Consider the following 18858-nt stretch of genomic DNA (forward strand, 5'->3'; position numbering starts at 1 on the left):
ACACGCAAGGCTGCGAACGGTTTCAAGCCGGCCGTGGCGCAAGTTGGGGGCGGGGTGGCTACTGAACGCTGTGAGCGGTTTCAAGGCGGCTGCGGTGCAAGTGGGGCCGCGGTGGTGGCAGTACTACTTGAAGCAGAGAACAAACTCCCTTCAAGGTAAGCATATACGAAGCCTTATCCCCTGCAATAAGTCACAAACACACCAACGTTGCAAAAGCACGGCACCACAACGTCTTTATTAGTGTATACAACTAGTGAAAATGGTCCGTTTGATCTGTGTAACGACGCAAACCTTCAGCTCACGTAAGGATAACCAGAATGACGGCGAATACTCCTCACTGAAACGGCTGTCCATAAAGCAGTCCCAGCATAGTGTACAGTCATTTTTAAACCACCACATGGAAACGTGAACGTGTCTGTAGTTCTACACGAAAGGTGGACTGAAAGCCATGGTCAATGAGGACCAAATAAAACGTGTTTGTGTTTGTTCCTGAAACTAACCATCTGTTAGTGCAAGCCTGCTAGCTACTTGGTAGCCTGCCGGTGTGAGAGCCCATCTCGTTCCGTAACAACTGGTTACCCAGCACGTTAGAACCAGCGGTGATTGGTCGTAATGTCCCTCTTAATTAACTTTAATAAAATTAAGTTTTGGCCAGTCGCTGCGTTTCAAACATCTGGAGTAACATCTTGTTACGGGAAGCCAGACAGGCTGTCACACCACCACCAAGTAGCTAGCAGGCTTGTGCTAACAACCATGGTGTTAGGTGAACAACTTCATGAAGCCGTACGCAATGCGACGCGACTCAGATGGTTCATTGTAAAGTTGTACAGGGATGTTTATGTTTATTTTACTGTTTAAAAATGCTATAAGCAGCTCCCTACACTTGATTTTTAGTTCTCAGTCAGTTCATTTTCTATTACTTCTTAATATAAAAATAGCATATATTCAAGTATTCTCATAGCAGGGAGTGATTAATTTTTTTATTGATAATTATGTATTTATATTATTATTATTATTAGGGCTGTGACTCGATAAAATTTTTAATCGAGTTAACTACAGGCTTTGAAATTAATTAATCGAAATTAATCGCATTTTAATCGCATATACTTTATCCTTTAGAGAATTAACATTTTCAACAATATTTCAACAAACACAGAACATATCCCTATTTGAAATTTGAATGTAGCATGCATGAAAACACAGTATATAGAATCTTGGATGTTAAGCTGCGTTGGGCCCCCGTTAGCTTCCACGCTAGCTGCTACATGTTTAGCGTTGAGGTGATATTTGAGGCTTGATACGCTGCGGTGATACGCGAATTCCTTGTTGCATAATCTGCACACAACCACGCTCTTGTCGACGCTTCCATCCGTCTGTATTTAAAAAAATAAATAAATAAATAAATAAATTATAGTGTGCGATTAAAATGCGTTATTTTTTTTAACGCGCTAATATGTGTGTAGTTAATTAATCGAAATTAACGCGCTAAAGTCCCAGCCCTAATTATTATTTTATTTCCCGTTTTATTCTAAGTTATGTTTGGCTTTATTTTACAAATGCTGCTGGCAGCTCCCTGCACTTTTAATTTTTACAATTAAAAAGACTTCATGGATATGAAGGGCATGCTATTTTTAATTTATCGTGAATAATGTTTCTATTTATTGGTTATCGGCCTCACATTTCCATAATTATCGGTATCGGCCCTGAAAAAACCATATCGGTCGGGACCTAGTCAGAAAGAAAGAAACAACGCGATGGAGAATGCTCCGTTGGGCATCGAGTTTGTGCAACAAGCAGCTCATCACAGAGCAAATGTAGAGGGACGTAGCTTCATCTGGCTCTGCGTTCTCCATCTTTCTCCAACGCCTGAGTTTGTTGTTGTTGTTGGTGGTGAAGAGGTCAACAGGAAGTGGCTCTATTAGCAACAGCTGGAATGGGTACAGCGCCACCTATCATACCGGGGTATGACACGCTTTGTGCCTCTGATCCCATTCATTCACCGCCATATATCCAAGGAGAACTACCCTTAATAACTCAGTCTGATTGTGATTTAGCCAATAATCCGATCTTTTCAGGACCATGTGACCCCACTGAGTGAGACTGTAATCCCTGCAGTTACTGGTAGAAATAAACACGATATGTAAATAATAAGTTTAACTAATGATAAACGCTGCAGATATCAAGTAAAAAAAAACACTTTGATTTCTCTTTGTTGCTCTGTTTGCTCAACAGCTGCTTTGGTTCTGATCCTGGACGAGGAACAACCATCAAACTGGGTCAAAGAACGAAACAGAACCCAACAGCAGAGCTGGAACCACACATCCAGGAGCTTTACTCACCCTCTGACTCCGAGTCGGTCCTCACTGATGCTGCAGACGGAGGTCTGGGTGGGCGGGGCTTCGGGGTGGGCGGGGACATCCTCTTCCTCCCGACAAACTCCACGTACGTCCCCGGGAAGTCGCCCTTCTCCTGTCGGGGGGAGAGAACAGAGACGGAGGTGCTCAGCATCCACAGTTTGTTGGTCATCAAACAGACGGAACAAAGCGTGTTCTGTCCAAATTCAGCTTTATTAACACGGCGCCAAATCACGACAAACGTCACATCAAACCCGTCTGAATCAGAGCTTCTGCACAGAAAATGATCAACCCAGCCGCGAGTTGTGTTATTGAGCCATAAATTAGAATTAAGCGTCTCTCAGGCCCCTCAAAGCAAAGTAAGGAGTAAAGATGGAGCGAGTTCGTGAGGAAAGACGAGAAGAAGGACTCGGTTTCCACATAAAACCAGCAGAGGTTCAGATTTCACATGGAACACGTCAAACTATGCTGCTAAAGCTGCGTTTCACCGCCTGAAAGGCCGTCTGCCACCAAACAAAGAGCCTGAAACTCTCCTGATGAAAGGTCAAAGGAAGCGGGGTTCAGAGCCGTTTCACAGCATGGAAAAAGTGCACTTTGTAGGGTTTTTAAGGAAAAATGCACCATGTTCTACCTGTGGAACATCCCATTAATCAAAGGAAAACCGAAGAGCTTCAGCTGTCAAACGGAGAAGCGTGAGCTTCACCACAAACAGCAGAACAACCAGCAGGAACCGTGAGGCCATCACCAGCATGAAAACCACCCAAAACACTTCATCACCAAGCCCAGAGCAGGAAACTTGGAAAGCACAGATGTGGAAAAGAAAGATAAACACATAAAAGAGGTCCTTAAACACGAAGCTCCAGAACACAGAAGGTGCATCCCAGCAGCATAAAGCTAAAGCATCCCGAGATATCTTCTTATTTACAGGGGCGGCCATCTTTACTCCAGCTCATCTGAAGCCTGCTGCTCAGCTGGTTTCTGGTTCATCGGCTCAGGGGTCCGAACCATCCACAGATATTATAAACCAGGCCCCGGCTCACCTTAAACTCCTTTAACTCCTTAATCAGAAACCATTTCCTGTGAAACTCAAAGTGTATCAGGGGCCAAACACTTAAAACACCCGAAAGTGCACGTATTTAAATGTTGTGTACATCTCCGGCTTGGTCCATCACTGTTGATGAAAAAGCATTGTTTGCTAGCATCTGCTGCTAGCTTCCAGCTACATGCTAACCTGTTTCCCTCTGGGACCAACAGAGGAACTATCTGTATCTGTATGTAGAGCTGGAGGAACAGCTTCATCATGTCTGTGTTTCTGCATTATGTAACACTGGATGAGTTAAAGGCTAAAACATAAATTATATCCCCACATACGAGTTGGTCTTTTCTAAATGGCTGCAGATCTTATCAAGCATCAGTCTGTAAACTGGGTCAGATCACTGCTCAGAGCCTCTAACAAACATTTGGCAGCTTCAGTTCGCCACTGAGGGATGGTTCTGCGGTTCTGTTCTCATGAGGAAATGGCTCGGGCTGTAACGATACACGATATTCAGCCAACGATTCGATTCGATACACTTGCATCATTTTCTGGGGAAAAAGGGACAGTGTGATTTGACATGAATCGGCGCTGATTGGACCGGTGGTCCGACCTTTGACCCGGAAGCAAACAAACATGTCACAAACCTGAGAGCTGTGCACTTTATACAACATTTTTATCAACTAATTTATCACTGTTTTGTAGAATGTGACCCCCTGGCATTGTATTACCTTAATTAGGGCTGGGCGGTATGGCCTAAAATGTATACCCCGGTAAAATTTGAGCCACTGACGGTATACGGCACATATCGCGGTATGGTACTTTTGTATATAAATTACAACAGAACAGTTTCTCAGTGGTTACCATAGCACCAAATAAACACTTTCAATCAGGATGTTTGCAGCAATGTTAATTTAAATGTATTGTGCATAACAGAAAACACAGGAAATATAAAAAATATATACGTTATATTAATATTTTAAAAAATAAGAAAAGGTCAATTTCCTCGAATAAACTCTGCGAGAGAAAAGCCGCTGCCTCTTGGATAACGTAACTTTCATAGGCGCCTTCCACTTATTCAACATGCTCAAATATGCGTCATGTTTCAGACAGAACATTTGTGCATGTTAAGCTAACTGCTTGTTAATACGATAAGTTTTTTATTACTTTGCATGTCTTCCAAAAGAGAAAATAATCAGGATTTTGAGGATGTCACCGTTACACACCAGCTGAGACGCAGGGTAGCATTAAACATTATGGGCGTGAAAACGAAACTTAGAAAATCGGCTCGGCGCATGCACAAAACCACAAAGTAGCAAATCTCGACAAGTAGGAGAAGTCGACAGAACACCGGCGTTGACTCGTTTCATATTCCGGAGCATGGTTAGCCCGCAGGTGGTAAAACAAATTACTCGTGTTACCTTGTCTTGCGATTACTGTCGTCCGGCATATCCAAGCGGATGTTCAAAACTTTGCATTACTGCCGGACTCATGAGCTATTGCGGTATAAGGTATGCCAAAAAAATCTCTACCGTTGGTGAAAAATACCGCATAAGGTATGATACCGTGCATACCGCCCACCCCTAACCTTAATGTTCTGTGTTTTCACTAATTGTAACGTCTGACTTTTCAATAAAGTTTGCTTTAAAAAATGTTTTTATTAAAAAAAGATTTAAATAAATAAATAAATAAAAAACGTTTTAAATAATTAAAAAAAAAAAAATCATTACTCGCGGCTGAAAGATGGATACTTTATCGGGAAATGAAATATGGATAAATATCGCAGTATGGATAAAATTGCTCAGCCCTAGAGATGACCACAGGGTCCAGTATGTAGGCTTCCGTGGCACCGCTCTCCAATGGTTTAGGTCATATCTGGCAGGCAGGAGTTCTGCTGTCATGATTGGTGACCTCTGTTCCTCAGACTCACCCTTGTCCTGTGGGGTACCACAGGGTTCTATTCTCGGCCCTATTCTACTTTCTTTATATTTGCTACCCCTGGGATCAATAATCGAAAAACACGACCTGTCCTTCCACTTTTATGCCGACGACCTTCAGTTATACTTGCCAATGCGACCAAATGATGACACTGCTTTCTCCAAGCTTCTGGACATAAAGCAGTGGCTTGCACAGAACTTTTTACTCTTGAATGAGGACAAGACTGAATGTATTTTATTTGGGACTTCAGTGAATGTTTTTACTTTAAATTCTGGTTCGCTGGCACCCCATTTTAAATCTCATGTGTTACATTTGATAGTGGGCTGAAGTTTAACAAACAGATCAGCTCAGTCGTCAGCACAAGCTTCTTCCAGCTGCGCCTGTTGGCCAAAGTGAAGCCCTTCCTCAGTCGGCAGGACCTCGAAAAGGCAATCCATGCTTTTATCAGCTCCAGACTGGATTACTGCAACTCTCTCTATGTTGGCCTCAGTCAAACCTCTCTCACGTCTTCAACTTGTGCAGAACACGATTTTTAACGGACACTTCTAGGCACGAACACATTACTCCTGTGCTATAGTCTCTCCGTTGGCTTCTGGTACGATTCAGAATCGATTTTAAACTCCTGTTGTTTGTTTTTAACGCCACTAATGGCTCTGCACCTTCTTATCTGTCGGACATTTTCACTTTTCGCAACTTCGGTAGAGCCCTGCGCTCTTCAGGTCAGCTTCTTTTAGAGGTCCCAAGGTGGAGATCTAAACAGTGGGGTGATCGTTCCTTTGCCATTGCTGCTCCTAGACTGTGGAACAAACTGCCCCCCGACGTCCGCACCATCACTGATCTCGGCCTTTTTAAATCGAAGCTTAAGACCTTTTTAGACTGGCGTTCCAACTCTGATTAGGGCCACTATGCATCCATTCTATCCGCTCTTTTTTAATTATCTTAATTTTATACAAATTTTATTCAATTCATTTTATGGAACTTGTGGAAGGCGTTTAAAGGCAGGGTAGGGGTTCTTTTTCTGGAACATTTTTTTACATATTGCTTGAAATACTCTTCACACCCCCATTGCAACCAATTAATTAAAAGTTTTGACACAAAAATGAAAAGTTTTAGTGGCCTCTACAAGTACAATCTAGGAAAAACAGTATCCAATCATACTGAACGGACCGTTCACAATGATTGGATTCTGATGCCGTCTATCAAACTGCAATCTGCTCCTCCTTCCCCCTGTGCGCGTACCCTGCTCCGTGAACGAAGCTTGGCAGGAAGCTAAACTAGAGCCAGCTTGGCTAGCACCTAGCATTATTAAACGTATAGTTAGCATAAACTAAATACTAAATACGGCAACGATCGATGCTTGCTGTCAGAACAGCGCTCGTGCACCTTCGTGCTCATGTGCGTTCATGTACTCTAGAGGCGTGCCTTCGGGGGGAAAGTGAAGAAAAGGGTTGGGACTTTTTACCTGTGTATTTTCAAAATGCAGCTTCGCTGGACTCAAAATCCAGGATCTCCTACCCTACCTTTAATGCCCTGCAGCACGTTTAGCATTTTTGAATCGTGTTTTATGTTTTGTTGATTTTATCCTGTTGTAAAGTACTTTGAGTACCAGTTGGCTTTTGTAAAGGGCTATATAAATAAAGTTTGATTGATTGATTCATTGATTACTGTAGGTAAAGTGGGACCCTCAGAGTAACCATCTCTGGTTGGTCAGAGCAGAACCAGGTGTCAGTGGGGGTCCTACCTGAGTGGTCTCGTTGAAGCCCGGCAGCCAGCCGATGTCTGAGGGCCGCTCTTCGGCTCCGCCCCCGCAGCCCAGCGCCAGCAGCGCCCCTTTGGTGACCAGCAGCACGTCGCCCACGTGCAGGTCGATGTCCTCCTCCCGCTCCTTCTTGTAGTCGTACAGCGCTCGGTACTGGAAGCCCTCCGAGCTCATCCTGACGTCTAACGGCGTATGGCTTCACAAACGCTCAATAAAACAGCAGCGAGTAGAAAAAAGTTACAAAAATAGTTTGGTTCTCTGGTCCTGAGGAGGTCTAATGTGGGGAATGGAGGCTGTGAAAATATGGCGTTTCGGGTTTCCTGTGCGTCTCCCCCGTCTCCATGTCTGCTAACGTGCCGTCATCCCTCCAGGCCGAGCCGCGGCCGCCCGATCGCAGAGGCGTCTTCGCCCTTCATGAACAGCAGCCTGAGCAGGGGTGGCGGCCACATCTGGGAGGCTGGACCTGAGGACAGAGGGGAGGAGGTTTAACAGCCGGCAGAAAAAGAGCAGAGAAAGAGCTCAGACAGAGCAGAAAAAGAGCTCAGAAAGGGCAGAAAGAGCTCAGAAAGAGCTCAGACAGAGCAGAAAGAGCTCAGAAAGAGCTCAGACAGAGCAGAAAGAGCTCAGAAAGAGCTCAGACAGAGCAGAAAGAGCTCAGAAAGAGCTCAGAAAGAGCTCAGACAGAGCTCAGACAGAGCAGAAAGAGCTCAGACAGAGCAGAAAGAGCTCAGAAAGAGCAGAAAGAGCTCAGAAAGAGCTCAGAAAGAGCTCAGACAGAGCAGAAAGAGCTCAGACAGAGCAGAAAGAGCTCAGAAAGAGCAGAAAAAGAGCTCAGAAAGGGCAGAAAGAGCTCAGACAGAGCAGAAAGAGCTCAGACAGAGCAGAAAAAGAGCTCAGAAAGGGCAGAAAGAGCTCAGACAGAGCAGAAAGAGCTCAGACAGAGCAGAAAAAGAGCTCAGACAGAGCAGAAAAAGAGCTCAGACAGAGCAGAAAGAGCTCAGAAAGAGCTCAGACAGAGCAGAAAGAGCTCAGACAGAGCAGAAAAAGAGCTCAGACAGAGCAGAAAAAGAGCTCAGACAGAGCAGAAAAAGAGCTCAGACAGAGCAGAAAAAGAGCTCAGACAGAGCAGAAAGAGCTCAGACAGAGCTCAGACAGAGCAGAAAGAGCTCAGAAAGAGCTCAGAAAGAGCAGAAAGAGCTCAGAAAGAGCTCAGACAGAGCAGAAAGAGCTCAGAAAGAGCAGAAAAAGAGCTCAGAAAGAGCTCAGAAAGAGCAGAAAGAGCTCAGACAGAGCAGAAAGAGCTCAGACAGAGCAGAAAGAGCTCAGACAGAGCTCAGACAGAGCAGAAAGAGCTCAGACAGAGCAGAAAAAGAGCTCAGAAAGAGCAGAAAGAGCTCAGACAGAGCAGAAAAAGAGCTCAGAAAGAGCAGAAAGAGCTCAGACAGAGCTCAGACAGAGCAGAAAGCTGGTGATCATCGGTGGCTGAGCCGACACTTTCTGTGCCAGATAAGCTTCTCGCTGACAGACTGATGTGATACCAGCTGGTTTCCTGCCGGTGCTTTCGGCTGTCAGGCTGCTGCAGTTTCCACAGGAAGTGGCTCAGCCACATCAGAGCCCACCGGAGCGCAGATTAACGCCGTGTTGGGAAACTTATTAAAACTCTGATCATCTGCAGCTCAGAGCTGCTTCTCTACAGGTTAATGTTTCAGGATCTCAGAGGAAACGTTGTGTTTTTTTAATCACTTTCACTACTTAAAGCAGCCAAAACTTTAACAGCAGCACATTTAAGGATTATTTTCATTCGTTAATCTGCATCTATTTCTACATTTCAGACCAGCAACACAAACCAAAAGAAGTTGGAAGAGGGGCAGTTAATGATGTACTGTGGCCAGGATCTGGTCCTAAATCAGCCTCCATGACAGTCCGCTCGACGGATAGATAGGAAGCGACGCTCTCCTATTTATTCTCCTGAGTATAAAGAAAGAAATAATTCTTGATCCATATCGGAGTTGGATTCTTATCATTAAAAAGTTAGTAAATCAGTTTCTCAGCCCACAGAAGCCGCCTCTCCGCGCGTCTCTTTGGCGTTTTAACGCCGTTGGAAGCAGCAGGAGGAGTCAGCTGGTCCTAAATCTTCCACCAGCAGCGTTCTCAGAGCCAGTGATCAATATGGAGCTGCAGGAAATCCAGCAGGGAACTACAACAAGGGTGGAGTTCATCCTCAGGGGTTAAAACAATGAAATGATCAGTTAGTTTCATTAAATGGGCCAGCCTTCTGTTTGCATTGTACAAAGCACCAGAGAGGACGTGTTTAACATGTAAAACTGTATAAATTACATTCAGGAACTGTCCCGAACAGGCTGATAAACCCACGATGGCTCAGGTTTTACAGGTTATACAGGTTTTCAGCACAGAAACGTGCACGTTTGGCCCTGATGGAACATCTCCTCGTGTAACGTTTATCTCGCAGTAAGAGGACGGAGTTTAAGAAAGATGCTGAGCTCACTGCCTGCACAGAAAGAGGAGACCCTGATAATCAATCGTAGTTTAAATCCAACTACAAGTATTTTAATTCGGCTTTCTTTACACGCAGTACGGAGGCCTGAAGGTGCCTAAAATAAAGGTTCCAAACGGCTAAATAAGTTACAGAAATGATGCAATGACTATAATCTGATTTTTAACTGCATTCATCAAAGTTTGTGTTGCTGTTGTTTCCACTTTGATTTGTTATTCAAAGTGGAATATATTAAATTTCATTCTTTGTTGACGCCCCTCATTTGCATAATGAAGCTGAAGGTAAAAACAGAGCTGTGGGGAAATGTTGGAAGAAACCATGGAAATAAATGTGCTTTGCATTTTCTCCCTGTTAAATAATGCAAAGTGATAACGGGGACGCGAATACACCCAAAAATAACATTATCACCTCTAAATAATGCATCTCTTTCACATTCTATACGAGTTTTTTTGCATAATTTTAGTCGCATTTATAATCAAACAAAACGTATTTCTTTTGCCACGTCTATAATTTTGTATTTTTGGGGGGTTAATGGTGGTTTCACTCCTCCAGACATGAACAGATACTGCACACAGCGTTTCGTCTGTCATGAAACAAGATTTATGTGAAATAAGAATAGATTTTTAATGGATTTATGAGCCCTAAACGATGGCAGGAATGATGTAATTCCAGTAAATTAATTTAAATTATTTTATTTGTCTCTCTTTATATTCTTTTCTGTATTTTAATGCTTCTTACACTCCCTGCTGCAATGCTTCTATTTCATGTGAAGCACTTTGAATTGTTTTGTACATGAAATGTTCTATACAAATAAATTTAATTTGATAAACACCAGTTAAAAATCATGCAAATAATCGATTAATAATTTTATTTATGGATAAATCCACTGATTCAGTAAATCTGGGATTATTTTGTCAGTTTTAACTGGTTTCTGCTTCTTCCCTGTTGAAATTTAGTGACTTTATTTGTCTGATGTGATTAAAAAGAAAAAATTGTGGGGTCAGAATTACTAATTTGACAAATAAAGACATTTATAAAACCCCACAGCAGATATGCCTGGTTTGATATGACGGAAACCAGAAAATATTCTCTTTTTTTAGGTTAAAACCGGCAGATTTTGGGCAGTAAAATGAGTAAATCTACTCTAAAGTAGCTGGTGATAAAAAGTATTTTTGGTATTTTAACATGAGACGCTCAGGCTCGGTTGTTCTCAGGATAAATGAGCTGACATGACTGATGTTATCTAAGCAAACGAGCCGGAGTCTTTACGGTAAATCTAATAGATTAACACGCCTAAAAGTAAAGGAAAATACACATTAAACAGATGGGAGCGCGAAGATATGAGAAATATGTCGATTATTACACAAAGTTTCGCTCAGTAAACAGTAAAAAAAAAGAAAAAAGCTTTTATGGTACTTTCCCGCTGAGTCACACAAACTGATGAAAAACTACTTTTATTTTTCATTGGTATCCTACGGAAGAGTATTAGGGCCATAAGAAAAAATAATAATATTTTGCCTGTCAAGAATAAAGTCGACATGTCGAGAATAAAGTAATTAGATGATCGACCAAAGGAGTTGACTTTTTTGTCGAATTTTCGAGAATAAAGTCAACTCCTCTGGTCCATCATCTAATTACTTTATTCTCGACATGTCGACTTTAATCTCGACATGTCGACTTTACTCTCGACATGTCGACTTTAATCTCGACATGTCGACTTTAATCTCGACATGTCGACTTTAATCTCGACATGTCGACTTTAATCTCGACATGTCGACTTTATTCTCGACATGTCGACTTTAATCTCGACATGTCGACTTTAATCTCGACATGTCGACTTTATTCTCGACATGTCGACTTTATTCTCGACATGTCGACTTTATTCTTGACAGGCAAAATATAAATATTTTTTCTTATGCCTGGCCCTAATACTCTTCCGTAGTATCCCCCTAAATTACCTTTAAAAATCCATTTTCCCCGGTGTGGTATGAGGGGGGCATAAAGACGCATTTCTGAGCCCGTGAAGCCCTCCAGGAAACGGGAAACGACAATGCATGCCAACGCTAGCTTAGCCGGTTAGCTTAGCCTGTTAGCTTGTTTGTGTGTCGCTCCAGCGTCTCACCTTCGAATTTTCTGCTTCTTCATCCGCGGAAACCTCCGAGAGAGAAGCCGGCGGCCGCCATTAAACATCCAGAGGTGGTCCGGAGCGGAGATATCTCCTTCTTTTGTCGATTATTCCCGGGATGAAGACGCTGGCGGACGGGCGTCTGTGTGCTGGTTGGCAGACTGACGTCAAGTGCGCATGCGCATGAGCCAAAACCACTTCCGGTGGAGCCTGTCAAAATAAAAGTGATTTATATCATCAAACTGCTAAAACCTTTAAACGGAGGTTAGTTTTGATGGAGACTGCTCCGTATAACTACTAACAACAAGTGGCGCTTAATGTTCCTCCTAAAGGTGTGTTTGGAGGATATATTTGAGCGAGACACCCGGAAGCTTCCGCTTGGCTTTCACAATAAAAGCGCAAGGGCGGAGATGTGACGCGTAAATCTGTTTCAGGGCCAAATAAAACTCCATTTTTTTTATTAAATGTTCAGTTAAACGGTGCGTTTTGAGCTAAATGCACCGGCCTTCTTTTTGCATGACGCGTTTGTTGCGCTGGCGGAGCATAATGGCGGATTACTGGAGATTACAGCTGGGCAGGGAGGCCGGGCTCTGACGTCACATCCGGTAACCCAGATATTAATGCAGCGTGCAGAGATGTCAGACAGGAGCTCCCAGCAACAAAGGAGTGCGTGTGAGCTGCTTTCATGCTGCCCTCATTCATTCAGCTCTGACACGGGCAGCACACAACGCATGTGCGCGTGCCCGTGCGCGTGAGCAGCAGGGTAACTCCCGCACCATGTGACTGCTGCTGCTGCAGCTTTTTTCCACAACACGCTGCACATCACATGCACTCATGAAGCTTTTTACTGTTTTATAAAAATAAACCTTTATTGACACCAGAGGAAAACACAGTTTCTCATTTAAACTTTATAAACACAACAACAGAGAACAAAAAGAACGTCTCAGCTCAGTTCATGAGGAGCAAAAAAAAAAAAAAACACATTTCTGTAAAACATTCCAGCAGTAGTGCTTTTCAGGGCTGCTGTGAGGCTGAAATGTGGAAATAAAAGCACATTTATGACTTTTTATTTATAACATTTCATGTGTAGGATGAGCTGCTGGTGATTAAAAGGTTTTAAAAAGGCTCTGATTCCTTTAAAAAGTGTGTTTACAGGCAGAATAACATCCCCAGAGCAGCTGAAAGAGTGTTCAGCTCATTGCATTCAGCAGCTTTTCATTCAGAAACATCAGAAATGTGACCCGACGGGCTTCTGTGCAGCTTTTATCTGAGCGGAAACATCATGAGACACCTGAAGAGCTTCCTGAAAGTCCCACTAAGAAACTTAATGTTCCTGAAACAAACACATAACTGCGGCCGTGTTCTGGGGTTCAGAGACTTCGAGGTACAAAGGAGCTGATGTCACTGACGCCATGAAAACAAAAGGCTCAGATTTCACAGCCGTGACAGAATAAAAACACGAATAAGAAGCAGGAAGTGGCTCCAGTTTAAAGTCCAAATAACAGGAAAAAAGTGCCGTTTATAGAGAGAACAAACTCAACGTCTCCAGATTAATGTGGAATAAAAGAGATGAACTCTTCTTCGTCTGAAGGAACGGTGGCGTTTCAGTTCAGATACAAAGATTTTATTTCTTTTTTAACGCTTCTCTGGGCTTCAGCCGCCTGTCGGAGCAGAGATCCCGTCTACGGAGACCCAGCAGGGACATTTCAGGGTTCAGAGCTCCCTGATCTGTAGAGAATCATCTTCAGAGGAATCCCACCTGGAGGCCTTTAAACCAGAGAAACTTTAACCCTCTCAGGTGCCCCTGCTGCCCCCTGGAGGCCTTTAAACCAGAGAAACTTTAACCCCCTCAGGTGCCCCTGCTGCCCCCTGGAGGCCTTTAAACCAGAGAAACTTGAACCCTCTCAGGTGCCCCTGCTGCCCCCTGGAGGCCTTTAAACCAGAGAAACTTTAACCCTCTCAGGTGCCCCTGCTGCCCCCTGGAGGCCTTTAAACCAGAGAAACTTTAACCCCCTCAGGTGCCCCTGCTGCCCCCTGGAGGCCTTTAAACCAGAGAAACTTGAACCCTCTCAGGTGCCCCTGCTGCCCCCTGGAGGCCTTTAAACCAGAGAAACTTTAACCCTCTCAGGTGCCCCTGCTGCCCCCTGGAGGCTTTTAAACCAGAGAAACTTTAACCCCCTCAGGTGCCCCTGCTGCCCCCTGGAGGCCTTTAAACCAGAGAAACTTTAAACACCCTCAGGTGCCCCTGCTGCCCCCTGGAGGCCTTTAAACCAGAGAAACTTTAACCCCCTCAGGTGCCCCTGCTGCCCCCTGGAGGCCTTTAAACCAGAGAAACTTTAACCCCCTCAGGTGCCCCTGCTGCCCCCTGGAGGCCTTTAAACCAGAGAAACTTTAACCCCCCCAGGTGCTCCTGCTGCCCCCTGGAGGCCACACTGCTCACTACAGTGTAAAAATGGCCCCACCACCTGAGGGTGTTTGACCAGAGGAAAAGGACTGATCTCACAGCGTATTTCACAGCCGGTTCTCTACATGCTGAAGATCTCTCCCAGCCGGTGAACCCACAGGCCGATCCTGCCCCCCAGCTGCAGCTCCTCCTTCAGCAGGCGCCCCACCTGCTCCGACCGCAGAAGGTCGCAGAACACCCAGATCTCCGCCCGCTCCCTCTGGATGTTGGCGTTGCAGGTGGGCAGCCTGGACCGCCCGACGGCCCGGCTCAGGGTGCGCCACGCCTGGAGGAGGAAGGAGAAGACTCAGAGAAAATAGGGCCAAGAGATTGTGAGCTCTGACTTTTTCCTGGAGAACCATTTTGTGATGCAAAACTAGCCGGACTACCTTCATCAACACCAAAACGAGGCTGGAACTCTGCTCACAGGACGCAGCAGGGGGTAAGAAGATGTTCAGAAATGATGTTGCTGATATGGGATGTTACACAGCTTCATGTCAGAAGAGGCGAACTGTCCCTTTAAAGAGGCGAACTGTCCCTTTAATGTGCTTTGTGAAGCTGGCCCCAGTTAGCACCATCCTTACTCTCACTTTTTAACCCTATAACTCAGTGATACTCACTATTTTTTCCACATAGGCAGCAAAATCAAGGGAACACAACATACTAAAGTCCCCTTTTGCAAATATGCATTTCTACATATAAAACATCCCACAAAAAAATAACCAACACAGCCGATACATTTTCAATTCAGAGCACATTTACCTTAATACTGGGATGAGCGGAAGCTGGCGTGCATGTGCTCGACTTTCTTCATGTTGTGTTTGTAGTTTGTTGTTGTAATCATAGTGAGACATTCAGGATGAGCATGGTTTTTGTGCTGCTTTTTGCCCTTTTTTAGTTAAAAACAGATCCATTGTGCCTGCATCTCGCGGTACACCCGACGTTTGCCTGCTCGTCCCCTCTCTGGCGTCTTCATGCTGATTTTCGTTTGTTTTTATGCTGCTTTTTGCCCTTTTTTAATTAAAAACCGGCTAAAGGAGCTAGCGTGAGGTGGTTTAAGCGGGCTGCGTTGCCAGGTTTAACAGTGTGCCCCCTTTAGGAAACACCATTAAGCCTTAATTAATACTTAATAAAAATACCTAATACTGTTCAGTATTCACTGTATGTTATCTGAACAAAATGTATTGTTATTGTTACCATGTTGTTATAAGCTACTATGCGAGTGCGAGCCGCCAATTAAAGCTAAAAACTATAAAACTGTGGCTTCAGTTTTAACATCAGAAAACAGACGTCAGCCTAATGGCAGCATCACTGAGCTCACGGCTGACCCACCTGTTCGACGTCCCTGCAGTTGTGCTCACGGATCACCCACCGGGCCCTCTGCCGGGGGTGGAGCCCGTGGGCCGCCACCATGTGACCGAAGCGCTTGGACGGAGCCGGCTGCAGCAGGACCGCCCGCTGCCTGAAGACGCTCCAGGACCGCCGGCCCGGCGAAGCCGACGCCTTCTCCTGCGGTTTCCCAGGCGACGCTGCGCCGGGCTCTGCCGGGCGGAGGTGGTTCGGGGGCTCTGAGACGGCTCTTTGGGGGCTTTCGGTGATGACAGGAGCCGGCTTGGCGGGTCTGATGGGCAGCCGGGGGTCCGCTGAGGCGAGGGGGAACCAGGGGCTGAAGGCCGGAGGGGTCCGCCAGGGGAAAAGCTCCAGAAGCTTCTCGGTCCGCTCCAGCAGGGAGCCGAGCCCGTCCGCAGAGCCAGACGGATAATGCAGCACCACATCCTCCATGCAGGCGCAGGTCAGAGCCCCCGCAGCACCACCCTGCTCCATGCAGGCGCAGGTCAGAGCCCCCGCAGCACCACCCTGCTCCATGCAGGCGCAGGTCAGAGCCCCCGCAGCACCACCCTGCTCCGCCTCCTCGTCCTCTTCTTCTTCATGATGAGCCGCAGAGCGTCTGTGGAAACACGTTTATGTTACCTCAGTGGAGCCCGAACATGTCAGATCATCTTTAATCACACCAGCTCGGACGGGTTGGTTTAAGGTGGTTTATAAGAATGAGTCTGAGAAATAAAACCTGCGGGTCGGACGAATGTTTTACCTTCTGTGAGACGGAAAAACACCTTTACACCTGTTCCCAAAGAAAACATGTTCCTGGTTTTTCTTTTTACTTATAATTCAGTTTAAAGTAAAGACTCTTTGCTTCATGTTGCACTGATTTAACCCCCGACTCTACTCGACAAAGACTCAGAATCAGAACAGCTTAACCTTGTAGCACCCACAGTTGCAGATATGCAACTGCCAATAAACCAAAAATATTGGTTTATTCCCACCCATTTTTACATAGAATGTAATGTAAAAAAATATTACACATGAATGTAAATAATGTATGTAAATTTAAAAAAATCAAATAATGTAATGTAAATAAATAATGTAAATAAATAAAAAGCTTGTTGCATATCTGCAACTGTGGGTGCTACAAGGTTAAATATTCTGAAACTGTGTCTTTCTTTGCATTTTCTTCAGAGCTTTTTTCTATGAAAACACTTTTTTTTTTTTTACAGATGCTGTGATTCCTGCTGGTAACTGTTGATAACTGAGCTTTCCAAAGGCCAAAGTGATGCCTGGAATAAGACCTCAAATCAAGATGAGCTGAAGAGGAGACATCTGGGATGCAGGGCAGGAACAAAATGGAGGAAAAGGAGGAGGAAGTTTAAACCTTTTCTTCTGGTGATCATCAGGGGAAATGTGAGATCACTGGAGGATGAAATGGACGAGCTTGGAGACCTGATGAGGAAAAACTCTAACGGCTCTCTGCTCAGCTGTAAGACTATCCGGGCAGACAGAGCGGGAACAGGAAAGCAGGAGGATCACAGAGCTGGTTAACAACAGATGCTGTAATCCTGGACATGAAGGTTTCTGCCACACCTTCCTCTCTGCCACACTTCAGCTGATTATATTTAATTTTGTTATCTGTAACAACAGCTGAACTTTGATCATAATTAATGCTGCAGGAATATAATCAGTTATAATGAACCAGGTAATAACACCAAATAACAACAAAGACAATCAAAAGGTGCCAAAAACTGAAAATATTAGCTGGAAAAAGGAGACTCTAAATATGCTGAAAACTTTATGAATCAAAACAGAATTTTATACTGTCAAAAATCCGAAACTGGATATAAATAAAATATATTGTATTATTAATAACAACAATAATAAAAAGAGCTGTAATTATGTCAGTAATAAAGCAGAGCTTTATAATAAATGTGACCACATCTGTAAGTTTGATGAGATTTCCACACATTAAAATAAGAATGTTTAACTTTTCACCAATTTTCGCAGGTTCTTTATATACAGAAATAAAATATCATAAAAGATTAATTTAAAAAAATACAACTCAAAGACTTGTTCGGGCAACAGTCCGATAGAAGCTAATGTTTTTAGCTCATCACTTAGCAAACATTAGCGCAAAGATGTTAGGAAATAGCTGGAGAACAGACCGATAAACCCTTCAGCCAAACCAGCCACTAACCAGAAGTTAGAACCGGTAACAGGAACCTCCAAACCAGCCAAACCAGCCGAACCGTCTTCCATGGAAACAGCCGTCCCGAATTTAGCTAGCCACAAAGAAGCTAACCGGAACTCCGGAAGTGGAAATTGGAGTGAGCCGGTTCTTCTTCTTCTTCTTCTGTGGTCTTTTTTTCTGGTTGAAGAACAGCTAATTTGAACCGTACCGCCACCTAGTGGATACATTTTTTTTATTTTCTATTAACAAGACTTTTTCTAAAGAAAAAAACATTAAATAATCCCTTATTAGTGTGAAGCTCTTCCTTCTTTGTGAGTTTTGCTGGATAATTTTTCTTGACCTTCTCTTTTTTTAATTTTTTAATTTAGTCATTTATTATTATTATTATTATTATTATTATTATTATTATTATTATTATTATTAGTTAGTAGTAGTATTTTATTAGAATTGGTATTATTATTGTTGTTGTTAATATACAATCATTGTAAATATTAATAATTTTTGAGCTACTTGACTAATTTGGGGGATGAATATAGTATATTATATATAGAATATAGTATTTCATGAAGTATTTTTCTATTTCTATTTCTACATTCTAATAAAACATAAACAAGGGTTTCTGGCTGCTGACTGTGAACAGAACTCAGATGGACGTTTATCTATGATACAAAGTGTATATTCTGGTCCTGTGTGTCCTTTTCACAGGCAGGTTAGAGTTATTTCTTCCACTGTCTGACATTAAATCAGACTAAACTTTTTGTTTTAGGTCAGTTAGGATTATTCATTTTTTTCTGTTTGCTAAATGCAAGAATGATGAAAGAGAGAGTTTTTCATTACTTTCTTTAGAGTCACTACTTAACACACATTTCTTTAGTATTTGGCAGCACTGCCTTTAAACTGGATGACTTGAGTTAAATGTTTTTGCTATCCTTCCCAAAGATTCTCACAAGAGTTTCCTGGAATTCTGTCTGATTCCTCCTGACAGAACTGGTGTGAAACACTGACTTTGTTGTCCTGCTTATGGCCACTGTTCATTTGGAAGATCAAACTTTAACTTCCTGGCTGATGTCCTGTTCACTACTTTCACATAATGTTCTTTCTTTGAGTTTTTTTTCTTTCCTTTGTTTCCTAAATTGTCTTTTTCCCCCATTTGTCTCGGTACTTGACCTAC

At 43.6% G+C, this 18858-nt stretch overlaps 2 protein-coding genes across 7 annotated transcripts in view; both read right to left on the bottom strand.

The window, feature by feature from the left end:
* The window catches only part of LOC142381806 (phosphatidylinositol 3-kinase regulatory subunit alpha-like), a 37166-nt gene extending 25279 nt beyond the window's left edge, over positions 1 to 11887 (bottom strand). For all 5 annotated transcript variants that reach the window (XR_012769897.1, XR_012769898.1, XR_012769899.1 and 2 more), the window contains exons 1-3: positions 11722 to 11887; positions 7067 to 7547; positions 2340 to 2469 (exon numbers count right to left, since the gene is read on the bottom strand). Coding sequence is in view for 1 of the 5 variants with exons in the window: in XM_075467038.1 (XP_075323153.1) it covers positions 2340 to 2469; positions 7067 to 7258 (322 nt within the window). In the remaining 4 variants the exon portion in view is untranslated. The remainder of the gene's footprint in view (positions 1 to 2339; positions 2470 to 7066; positions 7548 to 11721) is intronic.
* A 684-nt stretch (positions 11888 to 12571) lies between these two features.
* On the bottom strand, positions 12572 to 17827 carry shld3 (shieldin complex subunit 3). 2 transcript variants are annotated; one of them, XM_075467041.1, is made up of 3 exons: positions 17694 to 17827; positions 15500 to 16115; positions 12572 to 14453 (listed from the first exon to the last, which is right to left on the bottom strand). In XM_075467041.1, exons 2-3 carry the CDS (start codon positions 16031 to 16033, stop codon positions 14250 to 14252), a joined length of 738 nt encoding a protein of 245 aa, XP_075323156.1. In that variant the 5' UTR covers positions 16034 to 16115; positions 17694 to 17827; the 3' UTR covers positions 12572 to 14249. The 2 variants fall into 2 exon arrangements, with proteins under 2 accessions (XP_075323156.1, XP_075323157.1); XM_075467042.1 differs by having other exon boundaries at positions 17662 to 17827.
* Positions 17828 to 18858: the final 1031 nt, after the last annotated feature.

Source organism: Odontesthes bonariensis, chromosome 6 (genome assembly GCF_027942865.1).
Source record: "Odontesthes bonariensis isolate fOdoBon6 chromosome 6, fOdoBon6.hap1, whole genome shotgun sequence".
In the NCBI taxonomy this organism is placed as follows: Eukaryota; Metazoa; Chordata; class Actinopteri; order Atheriniformes; family Atherinopsidae; genus Odontesthes; species Odontesthes bonariensis.